The sequence below is a fragment of the Melitaea cinxia genome, chromosome 7 (genome assembly GCF_905220565.1).
Source record: "Melitaea cinxia chromosome 7, ilMelCinx1.1, whole genome shotgun sequence".
NCBI classification, from domain to species: Eukaryota; Metazoa; Arthropoda; class Insecta; order Lepidoptera; family Nymphalidae; genus Melitaea; species Melitaea cinxia.
The window spans coordinates 2,690,989-2,706,437 of NC_059400.1; the positions used below are offsets into that span (position 1 = coordinate 2,690,989).

The following is a 15,449-nucleotide window of genomic DNA, read 5'->3' on the forward strand; positions in this document are numbered from 1 at the left end:
GAGTATTTAAGGGTTTTACTGTAAAAAATTAATATTTTTTCACAACAAACATTATTTTTTTTCCTTAATTTTATATACAGAAATTAATGGAATAGCAACGAATAATTTATACAGAGTGAAATTGTATTTTTCTTTCGCCTCCTTATTCCTTTGTCGTATTTAAAATAACCTTAGAAGTAAAAGTTTTTTTTTTGTCACAATGTAAAACACGAAAAAATTAATTAAGAAGCATTTCTATTTAAATAATTAATGACTTTTATGCAAAAATAATGAAAACTGACATAGCGCCTTTTATTCTGGATAAATATTATTGCACGCATTCGGCCTGTAACATCGCACTGTTGGGCAAAGCCTCTTTCTCCACGTAGGAGAAGGATTGGAGTTTAATCCACCACGCTGCTCCACTGCGGCGGATTATTTTTATTTTGGGCACATTTAATATTTCCCGGATATATTCCCTAATATGAGAAACGATCGCTATCAGCTAATTATGATAATGAGGAAATGGGACCGACGGCTGAACGTGCTCTCCGAGGCACGGTGGGGAGACCCACATACAGTTATCCAAACCAGAAAGGAATATTTGCACAAAGACAAATATCATTCAAGGAGTATAAAATTTCTCACACTTATAGTTTATATAGAGAAGGTGTGCAGAATGCTAATATTTTATAAAAAATATGTATAAAAAATACATTAAATCAATAAAAAAAATTACACAAACACGAACACAGTAGTTTGTTCATAGTCGTTTGTTCAAAGTTTAAACTTATAATATAAATTAAATACGGTTGAATTTCGACCACCGGGTGACCACTAGTGTTGTATAATTTATATTTAAACTTTTTGTATTAGATTTGCTATGTGACGAATGTAAGAGGAAAAAGAAAAATAAACGTCAGATAAAAAACTGAACTATGGTTTCATTGTCGTAATTAATATATTTTAAATATTAATAAATGCAAGTATAACATGGCGCAGCCGGAAAAGCGTATTTAATTGTGAATAATATTACTATTTAATAGAAAATTACATAAATATTATAAAATGGAGAAAAAAGTAGTCACGGCAAATGGATCGATAAATCTGCCAACAGAAATTAGTTGGCAAGGGTCAATGTCCGAAAACTGGAGATTTTTCAAACAAAGGTATGAAATCTTTATTATTGCATCTGGAAATGAAGCAAAGGACGGAAAAACAAAAACAGCTTTGTTATTAAACGCCATAGGGGACAGGGCAATAAAATTATATAATGGATTTAATTTTGAGAAACTGGAACATCGGAGTTTGAAAAAGTAATTGAAAAATTCGAAGAACATTTTAATCCTGAAAGGAATGAGATTTACGAAAGATATAAATTCTTTACTAGGAATCAAAATGAAGGAGAATCGTATGAGGACTATTCAGTGGCTCTGAGAGATCTTTCAAGTACGTGTAACTTCGATTTTTTAACAGATAGCTTGATAAGAGATAGACTAGTGTGTGGAATTTCTGAAAAAACAGTAAAGGATAGATTGTTACGTACAAAAGATTTGACCTTAGCTAAAGCCATTGATATATGTCGTACATCGCAAGAAACACAAAGGCAACTTGAGAAAATTTGTTCTTCGACTAGTACTTCGAACAATATAGATAATTTAAACGATGTAGACTATAACATACAAAAGATTAATAAAAAACCAAACACTGCAGACAATGCCGGAAAGAATACGAAGGAAGACAGATATACAAATTATACACGTGAGTGTCAAAGATGTGGCTATATTCATCCAGTGAAGAGATGTTTAGCCTTTGGCAAGCGTTGTGTTCGTTGCAATGGCTACAATCATTTTGCAAATAAATGCAAAAATCGTTTTGTTCATAATGTGGAAGATAATAATGATGAGAGAAGATGTGAAAATATGGAGGAGAATATTAAGACTATATTTTTTGGATCAGTTTTCATAAATTCTCTAAAGGAAGACACGAAGGATTGGACAATTGTCGTTGGATCTAATAATGTGTCTCTTGATTTAAAAGTCGATACTGGTGCTCAGGCGAATTTATTATCTGGAAGAAACTTGTCAAATTTAGGATTAGACAAAAATAATCTTTTAGAGTGTAAGGCCAGGCTGACAACATATACAGGTCAAGTAATTAACTGTCTTGGAAAGTGTTCTTTGCCTATTAAGTATGATGGCAAAAACTACGTATTAGATTTCTATGTAGTAGACTCAGATAAAGCAAGCAACATATTAGGACTACATTCAGCGATTAAAATGAATTTAGTTAATCCTATAAAAAATCAAAATTTAAAAATCAATGAAATTAATACATTATCAGAGTATAGGGATTTATTTGAAGGCTTAGGATGTATGAAAGAGGAATATGATATTAAACTAAAACAAAATGCCACTCCAGTTGTTCACGCGAGTAGACGAGTTCCAATAGCAATTCAACCAATTTTAAAGAGAAAACTTGATGAGTTGGAGAAAATAGGAGTGATATCTAAAGTATCACATCCTACAGAGTGGGTCAATTCTTTAGTTATTGTTGATAAGCCTAACGGAGATTTGAGGTTGTGCTTAGACCCTAAGGACTTAAATGAGGTTATCAAAAGGCAACACTTAGAACTACCTACTCTTGAGGAGATCACTAGTAAACTTTCAGGTGCTAAGTATTTTAGCACTCTAGATGTAAAAAATGGATTTTGGAATATAAAGTTATCTGCAGCAAGCTCTGATTTATGTTGTTTTAATACTCCGTTTGGAAGATACAAATTTCTAAGAATGCCTTTTGGAATTTGTAGTGCGTCTGAAGTTTATCAACACCGAATGCGTCAAATACTAGATGACTTAGATGGGGTTGATGTATATATTGACGATATTTTGATTTGGGGTAAAACGAAACAAGAACATGATAAACGTCTTAAAAAGTATTCGATAGATTGAGACAGGAGAATGTAAAACTAAATAAGGATAAATGTAAGATTGACGTGCAGCAGTTAAAACATTTAGGACATATTATAAGCAAGGATGGTATTACACTTGATGATAGTAGGGTAAAAGCAATCGTATCTATGAAAAGTCCAAAGGATAGAAAGGAACTAGAAAGATTTCTTGGAGTAATTAATTATGTTTCTAAGTTTATTCCAAATTTTCAAAATTTATTTTCACCATTGAGAAGTTTGTTAAAAAAAGATGTAAATTTTATCTGGTTAGAACAACATGAAAGAGTATTTAATGAGTTAAAAAAGATACTAACTGAGAAACCCGTATTACAATTTTTTGATGAAAAGTTACCGGTAGTTCTTTCCGTTGATAGTTCTAAGGATGGATTAGGCGCTGTATTATTACAAAATGGATTACCAGTGGCTTATGCATCAAAAGCTTTAAACGAATGTCAGCAGCGCTACGCGCAGATTGAAAAATAGTTGTTGGCAATTTTGTTTGGCTGTGAAAGATTTCATCAGTTCATATTTGGTAGACATATAACTATTGAAACCGATCACAATCCATTAATAGGCATAATAAAAAAACCATTGAATTCCACTTCGCCACGTATACAACGTATGTTAATCAAGTTGCAAAAATATGAATTTAATTTAGTCTATAAGCGTGGCAAGGAATTGTATATAGCAAACACTTTATCTAGATCATTCGATACGGATGACAGTCTGCAAATTGACCTAGAAGAGAGTAATATTGAGGCTAATATTAATCTAGTGATAGAAACATTAAACATAAGTAAAAAGCAATTAAATAATGTTCAAAACTTTACGAGAAATAATGAAGAAATGAAGTTATTAAAGGAATTTATCCTTAAAGGTTGGCCAAGCCATAAAATCTCTGTACCGGAGAAAATAAGATCATATTGGCATGTAAGAGACAGCTTGACATATAAGTCAAACTTGATATTCAAAGGCAATGCTTTGGTAGTGCCGCCTGAATTAAGAAAGGAGATGTTACATCGGGCGCATTTTCCACATTTAGGCATAACAAAAACGTTGTTGCGAGCAAATGAGGCTATGTATTGGCCCAGAATGGTACACGAAATCACAGAATTAGTATCGCGGTGTGAAACATGTAAGCTTTTTAGTAACAATAATAAAAAAGAGACTTTAATTCCACATGCGGTACCACAGTTACCATGGGAAAAAGTGGGTATTGATTTATTTCATTTATATGGTACTGATTATTTAATTGTAATAGATTATTATTCAAAATATCCAGAGATTGCTGCGTTAAAAGAAATAAAAAGTGAAGATATCATTGATAAGTTAAAACAAATATTTAGTAGACACGGCATTCCACGAAAAATATTTAGTCACGGAGGGCCGCAGTTTTCCAGCATGAGTTTTAAAGCGTTTGCTAATCAATACAACTTTGAGCATATTATATCTAGTCCAGAATATCCACAATCAAATGGCATGGTAGAAAGAGAAATACAGACCATTAAAAATTTGTTTAAAAAGGCTATACATGAGAAAAAAGACCCATACCTAATATTATTAGAATTCCGTAATACACCAATTTCTAATACAATTGCATCTCCTGCAGAAAACTTATTTAATAGGAAAATAAGGGGTATTGTTCCCATTAATCAGAAATGTTTTTATCCAAAAGTCAACCAAAATTTAAGAGAGAAATTAATAGAAAAGCAAAATAAAGACAAATATTTTTATAATAGGAATAAAAAAGATCTAAGACCAATAGAAACAGGAGAAGGCGTGTTATTTAGGATAGGGAGATTTTGGAAGAAAGGAATTATTAAAGGAAAGACAAATGATAGGACGTACAAGATAGCAAATGAAAATGGGAGGATATTTGTTAGAAACAGGTTTCACATAAAGCCTCAAAATATGATTCCTTTTTACATTCCCGATGTCGATAATCAAGAAAGTGACGCAATCCAACCATCACAACAACAACCATCATCACCATCAACATCCTACTATACAACATCATATGGTCGGGTAGTTAGACCTCCGGTCAGGTATGGTCAGGAATAAAAAGGGAAGATGTTGTATAATTTATATTTAAACTTTTTGTATTAGATTTGCTATGTGACGAATGTAAGAGGAAAAAGAAAAATAAACGTCAGATAAAAAACTGAACTATGGTTTCATTGTCGTAATTAATATATTTTAAATATTAATAAATGCAAGTATAACAAAATATAGTAATAATATATAATATATAATAGTACCTGGGTGACCGAGCCTAGCTCGGTATTTTTAGTAAATCGTGTTTTTTGGAATTCATATTTAAATTCGAATTACATATTTATAAAATATGAGTAATATTTTTTTTTAAAATAACGAGTGCAATTAAAAAAAAGAAAAAAATAATTGATCAGAGACATTGGGATTTGAACCATGATCTCCTCGGTTGATCCCGACCGCGACCGGCCGATTTCCCACCGAGCTATTACAACTTTAATGACAGCTGCGAAATTTACCTTCGTATTCTAACGATATTGTAGCTATTTTTTCACTCCCTAAAAACAGGGATAAAACGTCATTTTCTAAAAATGAATCCTAGTTAGATGGATTTATCTCCCCCGAAACCTCCTATATACTAAATTTTATGGAAATCGTTGGAGCCGTTTCCGAGATTCAGATTATATATATATATATATATAGAAGAATTGCTCGTTTAGTAGTATAAGTATAGTAAAATAGGTAAGTCATATCAACCAAGTGACATCTATAGTTATAAATAAGAAATTAAGTTTTAACGCCATCTATCAAATAACACTTGAACTACGAAGTGCTGTTACAAGCTCCATAAGAACTACATTCATAGTTTTAGTAATCTCCTTGTAGATGTCAGTACTTTATGTATTCTTTCGTCGTTTTTAAAGAATTGTCTATTTATATCTATATACTATTAGTAAATAAGTAAATTCCACACATTTTTAGTACATTTTTTAAGAATAATATTATGAGAAACTATTTTTTAAAAGCTTTTATTTAAATTGCAATGTAGCTATGTTGATAAGGGTGGAAACTTGCAACTCAATTTACAAGCACGTCTTTAACAGATTGAGCTGAAATGTTGTATAAACATCCAAGATGGAGTAGTTATTCAAGTACTAACTCGAGAGATTCAAGTTGGTAGGTACCTACTCGTATTTACTTATTTTGAAAATTATAAAAATCGATTAGATCAAGTTTTTAATTTACACTTATTATTGGTTGTATATGCCATCTGCGAGGTATATATAAACATGTACTCGTCAAGTCCCACCATCCACTCCCTCAGAATGAATGGATACACTGGCGCGCCAATACCAAAACTTCAAAAGGACACCCTATACTTGGTCTATACGCAGGAGGAGAAAAAATTCCTGATGGACCAGGGATACGGTGCTGGAGAGGGATCGCGCGTCATGACCATTCATGAAGCACAAGGGCAAACCTACAGCGAGGTCATCATCGTCCAGACAAAGACCGAGAGGCTACAAATCCACGATAGTGTGCCTCATGCGGTAGTAGCGTTAACAAGACACACTAACACCTGTGTCTACTACACTGACGACGGTGATGACGCAATCGGCAGGTTCGTTAGCCGAGCGCTGGGTGCCTCGACAAAAACAATCTTGGAGCACAACCTTAAAAGAACCATCCACAAGCGTGATATGTCGTTGGCAAGGGCTCTGCTCAAGATGCTGGGATCAGGCGTGGCTTGATACAGAAATAAGAAAGTAGATATATAGATATATAAATACTTATATCCTTTTGGTTTATCAAATAGTTACAAATAGCAGTTATTTTGCATGTTGATATATTTATTTAAATTTTAGTTAAGCTAAGTTTGATTATTAATATTATCTCAACTTTACAATTTATATAAATTTGATTGATGACCTTTTTAAATGAATTTTATTATTAACAGGTAGTATCTTTACTTTTAATTTTTTATGCGAAGTAATTTTAATTATACTTGCTACACGGCATTAATATATTGTGGAATGTTGTGTACCCCGTGATGGGATACATATTAGATAATAATGTAATAGTGAATTATATATAATGTTCCATATGTATTTTGTGGATGTACCTATAAAATAAAATAAATAAATAGATAAATAAATAATTATGTAGTGAAATTTAAGTAAATAACAGAAATAGATAACTTATACATAGATAAACAAATAATAACGATATAAAAAATAATATATATAAATATATATAAGAAAAAAAAAAAAAAACCTTACTAACAGTAACATAGGTTAAGTGTAAATTGTAAGTAGAACATAAGTGTACATATATGGTAACTAGGAAATAAGTGTACATATACGATAACTAGGCAAATAAGTGTAAATATAGACATAGATAAGAAAAATAATAATGTTAGAAATTAGAAAGCAATTATGTGTATACTTCTGCATAAACAGTATTTAGTAAGGACTAAAAAAAAAAAAAAAAAAACCGTCACCGTCGGACCACGTCCTAGTTTTACTAGGCAGTCACAGGACTGTCGATCTGTAGTATAATAAGTAGAAAAATCGCCTGTAGTATTATAATGCATGCATGATAAACAAAGGCACGGGCATTTTGAGCCCGTGGATCAGAATTTATAAAAAAAAAAAAAAAAAAACCCCTCCCCCTATAACTTAGGGGTATTAAAAATAGATGTTGGCCGATTCTCAGACCTACCCGATATCCAAACAAAATTTCATAAAAATCGATCCAGGCGTTTTGGAGGAGTATGGTAATTAACATTGTAACACCAGAATTTTATATATGTATAAGTTTAATGCCCCGATGAGACCGACTGGTATCTAAAGCTTACTGATACAGGCGAAATCGCGTAGACTTTGTATCTCTCAATTCATCAAAAAGCCAGCTGGTTACCTTCCTCTTGGGAGATCTGAACTTTGAGAAATGTTTGTATCAAATAGTAAGCAACATGAAAAAAGGTAGAATTACGAAATGCTTTTGATGTCCCCTTTGCACGATTGTGTGTGATGTATTTACTATTATGTTATAGATATATGTTATAGGTATGTGGCTGATCATAATCATATGGCTAAAATATTTAAGAAGATTTGTAACCTTTTAGCCTATAAATATTTGATAACCAAGCGACAATCTTTGTGTTTCTATTGGAAAATTAAATTGTGGTTTTTAATATTTTAAATTTATTATTATTTATGTTTCTCACCCTTCTAACTTTCCCTGAACTTCGACAAAAATTTCAAGATCAAAATCAGCCAAATCGGTCTAATCATCCTCGAGTTTTAGCGAAACAAAAGAATAGCAATTGATCTTTATATATAAAGATGGAATAACGAAATTAATATTAGTGGAACAAATCGTAGTACGAAGTTCGTCGGTTCACTTAGCTTTTCATATATATCATAGTGCTAGTAATCATGACAGATTATAAAGATATAAGTATTTCTTAAATTAATGATTGCCAATTACTTCAGGATAACCTAAAAATATCAATTATTATTGCCAAATTAATAAATTTGACCTTAATGTCTCGAAATGCCACATTATGAATTCTAATCGCAAATTAAACAATCTTACGTAAAATTACACCCTAAAAAATCAAACAATGGTACATATAAATAAAATCAAAGACCTGGGTGTAGTTGGAGACTGCAAATTGTTATTCAATGAGCATATCGACTATATAGCAAAAAAGGCTTCAAGGCCTTTGGGGTTTGTTATCAGGTCTTGCAAATACTTTAGAACCCTTAAGCCTATAAAAATATTATACTGCTCAAACGTAAGTAGTATACTTGAGTATTGTTCTGAGATCTGGAACCCAGCATATAATACATATGTAAATAGAATTGAGGATATCCAGAAACGGTTTTTAAGATACTTGTGGTATAAATGTGGTGATAATGGTTTACTACAAAAGCAGATGTAAAAATAGCATTTCCTTCCCCTGGGACTTCGTCAAGATCTCTCTGATTTGGTATACCTAAATAAAGTTGTCAACAATACTATAGATAGCACCGACTTACATAACAGAATTAAATTAAATGTACCCACTAGGTTCTTTTGTAATTTTGCCCTATTTTATATTCCACCTAATAATAGTAATTATCGTCGAAATTCCTTTATTTGCAGATCTACGATCGGTATAATGACTTTTTGCGCGATCACCGTGATGTTGATGTTTTTCTGATTAAACCTTATTCTATTAGACGGCTGGTGGCCATGGAATATTTCTATTCCGATAGTAAAGTAAGTAAGTTAAGTAAAAGTAAGTAAGTAAGTAAGTTCTCGAAGCACCCTTAGTTAATATTTTTATGACTCTCAAAATGTTAAATAACATAGCACTCTTTAGTTGTTAATTGTAAGAATTTCCAAATGGCTTTTTGTTTTTAATTGTATTTCTAATATAATTATGTATAGCTGTAAGTTTTTCTGATTAAATAAAATTAAATAAAATGAAATACCTATTTGCGAGCTTTGTAAAAATTTATTGTGCACTAACGTATTTAATTCAGTTCAAGACATGTATCGATATCAAGATTCGTTAGATCATTTCCCGAGGGTGAAAAGTACGTGAAACGGTAGCTGTTCTTTCTTCTTTTGTTGGCACGAATGCAAGATAGTCCTGTTTTTTCTTTAGATCGAGGTCAATTCGTCTTGTCCACGAATTGATACATATTCTACAAATATGATATAGTATTTTATGTTCAGTACTTTTTTTCGTAAGTGTAATTTGTTTCTAGCAGTTGTTAAAGCAATTTGTAGTATAAAAAATGAATAAATGTTAAGACAAAAAAAAATGACAACTCCTTCCGAAATGCGACAGTTGATGTACCATAAATATTTATATAGGTAGAAGAAAGAAGAGGTTATAATACGAACTCACAAAAACTCCTCACAAATTCTCTCTTTTCTGTGTGAATAAGAAGTAAGACAATTATTTTTTATAGTCAATATCGCAAACTGTAAGCAAATTTTAGTCATAAAAATGTTACTTATATTTCTTACACAATATTTAAGATTTGTAATAATAAATAACAGTGTATGCAGTAGAAGTGAATAGAAATGGCAATTTGGGTTTAATCTTGTTAGTATTGAAGTAGTTTGGAAAACTAATACAAACTCTATTACGTGAAGGTACGGGTTTGGAAACATTGAAAGGGTCTTTACCCTTTTGAACCTGGTACCGAGACTGCTAACACCTGAATAATATTGTGTTTTAGTAATTGTTATTCTGTTTTGCAGTTTTTTTTTTTTGTTTGACGATCACGTTAGTTTCGAATATTGTTGTGGATACAGTATTTTAAATTATATGAAACAATTAACTCAGAAAAGGTAAGTTAAAATTTACTCCGTTTTCAGCGATGAAGTGAAATTTTGTGAGAACATTTGGATGGTAGGTAAGAATTTCTGAGACAAAAAATACTCACAACACATACGCAAACTCGTAGCAAAGCACTATTGTATATTAAATTGTAGCTTTTCTGCTTCAATGCTGATATTATGTTTTAATAATAAATATTATAAAGAGGATTTTATTTTTATATTTATATACATATACTTACGATGTCCTAAAAAAAACATCTTTTTCTTTAACGAATATAGGTATACTAGAACACTCTTAACTTAACTCGGACTGATCTCGGATGTAAATAGCGTTCCTGGAACTGGTTGAAGGCCTATCCGGCTTCTCGATAAAAATACACAGAAAAATGTTAAGTACGCAAAAATGTAGTAAATCATTGTGGCGGTGTTTTGCATAAGTAGGGGTTGAAAAACTAATTCAAATCAACTGCGTAATAACCGTAGACGTTTATATTGACATTGTTAACAAAATATGGGAAGATGAGTGTTAAGACCTCTATAGTAACTTTATTTTCTAGTAAGATAAGGATTCCGTATAAAAAAGGGAGTTAGAAAAGAGAGCTAACAGCTTGAAAATCAAAATTTTTTTCGCACTTGGCGAATAAAACTTTCAGTTTGCCTAGAACAGTTGCTAGATTTTAACCCTAATAAAAATCGGTGGTCCGTTGTCGACCGGAATATTGATAATGGTGACGTAACAATAAAGACTAGTTTTTTTTTAGCTTTGCGAGGAACTTGGCACAAAATAGACCTAAGCTAATCCACAATCCCGTAAAGTAGTGTGCCACGGCGTATATAGGATGGTATCGAGTCGAAAGGTTGTCAGGAATTACCCCTTTCCTTTGCATTCCTACTTTTTTTGTCTAGCCTAGAGATTCGAATTATTTTTGATGTTTCAACGTAGTATGAAATTAAATAAAAGTGTATAAAAAATATGAATTTCATATAAAAAACTGCTTTTTTTATGTCCTGTCCTATACCCAAAGGTGGTCTGGAAGAAATTGCTCTTTTAGCTATAAGGCCGCCTTTGTACATCTTCCTCTAATTGTACTACTTTTGTTTGTATCTTTTAATGGTGTGCAATAAAGAATATTATTATTATCTATAATATAAAAATGAGTCGCTGAATGTGTTGCTAAGCGCAAAACTCGGGAACGGTTGGACCGATTTCGCTAATTCTTTTTTTAAAATATTCCTTGAAGTACGAGGATGGTTCTTACGGAGAGAAAAATTCTAAAAAAAAAAATTAATAAAATTAAAGAATCGACTGTTAGGCGATACGAAGTTCGCCGGGTCAGCTAGTTATTATTAAATTTCTTCGTACATTTAGGGCCTTGTAAGGTCGGGGGCCTTTATTATAACGGTCGAACTGCCTAACAGATTTTAGTCTAGTGATAAATACTCCGCTACTTGCAACGGATACACCTACTTATCGGATTAGTGACGGCTGACCGCAGTCGACTCGGTCACGTGTTATGTTCCCGCTTCAGTTAGCTTATGTGCAACACAAATATAGTGCATGTAGTGTGGCTATATTTAGAATGGCGTGAGATTTTTATGATAAACAGGAATAAAAAATCTAATAAGCAAAAGCGCTTTGAGCTGATAAATACTATGATATTTTTAATTGTATGGGCAGATTACTTGGCTTGCTCTTAATTCGTGCTAGACTTTGTTTTGTGAAATATATTTCGTTGTTATTTTAACCGTGTCACAATGGTGGTATCGTGATTATTTAATGAAATGTCAGCGATAATAAAAACTCATATTAAATATCAATTATCCATGTTTGTAACTAGTGTAGTTCATTTCTTATTAAGAGGTTACTACTGCCTAACTATAACAAAGGGGAGTTGCGCTATTATTGTTCGTATTAATCATGATTATATAAATAATAAATAAACACTGCACATCCAATGGTTTCTAGGCGGATAAACGAAACGTCGTGTAATTAATAAAACTTAATAAACCGCGATAAAACCTCAAAAAATTGTTTCATTATAAGAATAAACAAAAAATAAGAAACAGATAACTTGAGTAGATAATTTGGTTAGGCGTCTCGTACTTACTTAACTAATTATTTAACAATTAAAATAAGCTATTGTTATCTAAGTAAAAATTGTCTTTTCATGCTTGACTTATTGATTAAGCTGCTGAAAGCGTAACGAGAGCGTTATGAAAAGTATGATCGTGGTTTTTTAGTATAGGTACGCCCATTTTCAATGATACTAGTCAAGTTAGTACTTGACGATGTGTAATAAGTAGATAAGCTCAATGTGCTTAACGTAGAAAATGTATACCTCTATTTCATATAGATGATCAGAATATTTAAAAAAACATACGATTCTGCTTTGTTCATTTATAAGTTAATGATGCTCTTTGTTAGTATTTCCACGGGGAATACCGTTCCTTTGATTAAATATTTACATATGTATGAAAGCCAGGCGTGATCTGACTTACTTGTACATGCTGAATTTGCTTAGAATAACGTGATTAAGGATTAAAATATATGAGAAAATTTTCCAAAGCCCAGTTAGTTCATTTGATTATTATAATTATCTAAAATATGTTCAATAAAATCAAATAAAAATACTATTTTAGCATGTTTTTGATAGTTGTTAACACACATTAGTACATAATTGACCCCTTAAGGTATCTTAGTTTTGAAATATATGTTGACATGGGTGCTATTTTTCTTTACTATACCCTATAAGTGAACACAAGGGACGTTTAAGATGTCAAGATTAGCGGAGTTTTAGTTATTTACGTTCTGACACTATTACTATATCCTCGAACGTTAGTGACCAATGGCTTGCTATTTATTATTTGTTTTTTTCAATATGTTTTATGCTTCCTCAATTGCTATGATTTAATGCTATGATAAATTATGGGCTTATTACCAACTTATTGTAATTTTTATAAATTACTTTCCGATCCCGTGGGAATGTCGAGATAAAAATTAGCCTGTGTGTTATTTCAAAACTCCAGCTATCTAAGTACCAAGTTTCATAAAAATCGTTGCAGTAGTTTTTGCATGAAAGAATAAAAAGCCACATACATATACACATACATACATACATCCTCACAAACTTCCGTATTTATTACATTAAAAGGATATTTAAAATATTTAAAGTATTTTTATATTTTACAGTATTACGGAATTCTAAATAGCGCATAATCATTATCGCGTATTGCAGTAGACGCTATCGATTTCAGGACTGTTATGCTTGCAAGGAAAAGAGCGCGTTTTTTTTATAACATATTCATTAAAGCCTACGAATATTATATAAAATAAATATTTGTGAAAATTAATGCGTGGAAATCTTAATGTGTTTTATTGCCTCACTCAACAAAATGACAATTTCAATTAAATTTCGTATTAGGTAATTGGTAACTTAACATAAATAGTTTTCAAATTCAACAATATTTACACTATATTTTTTTTCTTAACAAAGATTTCATTTTAGATACAACAAGCGTGGCAAACAAGCGTACGCTTACTTCAAGGGTAAGCTATTACCGTACCCTTTCGAGTCTTGCAATATCAAAAGCATCATACGCCTTGTTGACTCTACTCGCAACACAGCAGTGCTGACTAAAGTAGTTGGCTAACACTCGCCATAGGAACCCAAAATTATTTAGAAACAGTATTACGTTGTTGTTATCGTCTGTAAGGTTGCTACATGTCCCCAGTTGGGCTACTCCACATTTTGAGCAATGTTATTTGTTTTGCTCTGTTTGAATAAAGCTTCTGCCGTTAATATCCCACGGTTGGGCTTAGGCCTCTTTCCCCATGTAAGAGAAGAATTCTTCTATTTGAATAAGAACAACATCAAATAACTGAGGGCACAGCAGGAAATTTCCTGCTCAAAAATGGAGCAGCCTGACTGGGGTAGTACCGCAACCTTACAGAAGATCACAGCCAAATAATACTGCTTTCAAGCAGTGTTGTGTTCCTGTGGTGAGTAAGGTGACTAGAGCTTCTGGGGGGAATTGGGGGTAGGGTCGGCAACGCGCTTGCGATGCTTCTGGTGTTGCAGCTGTCTGTAGGCTATGGTAATCGCTTACCATTAGGTGAGCTGTACAATTGTTTGCCAAATTAGTTATATAAAAAAAACTGTGCGATTGTTTGCCGACTTAGTTATATAAATAAAAATAGGCAGTTAAAACGACAAGTCACAGCCAATACATTTTAATGCTAATTTAGCTATACTTTCCATAATGAGTTTTTCCTTCATATTACATGACTGTGTTTTGCTTTGAAGCTTACAACATACGTCACATGTCGTTTGTATTTAACTTTTCTCTATTTAATTATAGATATACAGTCAAGATAAATTCTTCATATAATAAATTACAATTATTATTTAATTCAATACAATAATATAACTAACTGAAAGAAATAACAAAATAATAATAAAAAGTATAAAATAAAATAAATTTTTAATAAATAAAATTATTATGTAGGGCAGAAAAAAATCAATTACATATGCAGTTACAAAACAGCTACAAAACATAAAAGTAATTACAAATTTATTTAAAACTTGATGAAATAAAAATTAAAAAATTATAAATTTAACTCGACGAGTGAAAGCACTCTTTTCTAGCAAAGTTTTTACACTTTGTTTTAATATTTATACTTCAATAAAAACTTTAACGAACTTTTTTTCTTTAAACGAAGTAATAAATCACTGTGGATTACTTTAGAAAAAAATAATTTTTTAAGTATATAATTAAAGTAGACAGAAGACTTTTTTATATCAGCTTTGCTGTAATCTACTAAAATATTTATAACTTGCGATAAACTTTAGTTAACAAGGGTTCGATTCTCCCGTTACATTTGTGTAACAAGGTGGTATCTTCGTAATTGTAGTTGTCGATAGTTTTGGTGTACAACAAATTAAACTAATTTCTTTGTTTTATGGCTATTGTTTGTACCTATTACACTCTTCCTGTACTCTACGAATATATCAATGTCTCGTGTGGTAAAATTGTTATTGATAATGTGTAAATTATAATAAAAATGTTAGTACTGGTATGTAATAAATAAATTTTGAATTAAAAAAAATATAAGCAACAGCAGTGTAATAATAAACCAAATATATTTGAAACTTTAACTATCATATAAAACTAACTTTATTAA

At 31.4% G+C, this 15,449-nt stretch overlaps 1 protein-coding gene across 1 annotated transcript; it reads left to right on the top strand.

Annotated features, from left to right (window-relative positions):
- Positions 1–972: 972 nt before the first annotated feature.
- On the top strand, positions 973–4,990 carry LOC123655089 (uncharacterized protein K02A2.6-like). Its single transcript, XM_045590927.1, has 5 exons — positions 973–991; positions 1,270–2,877; positions 3,201–3,380; positions 3,588–4,064; positions 4,191–4,990. The coding sequence occupies exons 1-5, from the start codon at positions 973–975 to the stop codon at positions 4,988–4,990; spliced, it is 3,084 nt and encodes a 1,027-aa protein (XP_045446883.1).
- Positions 4,991–15,449: the final 10,459 nt, after the last annotated feature.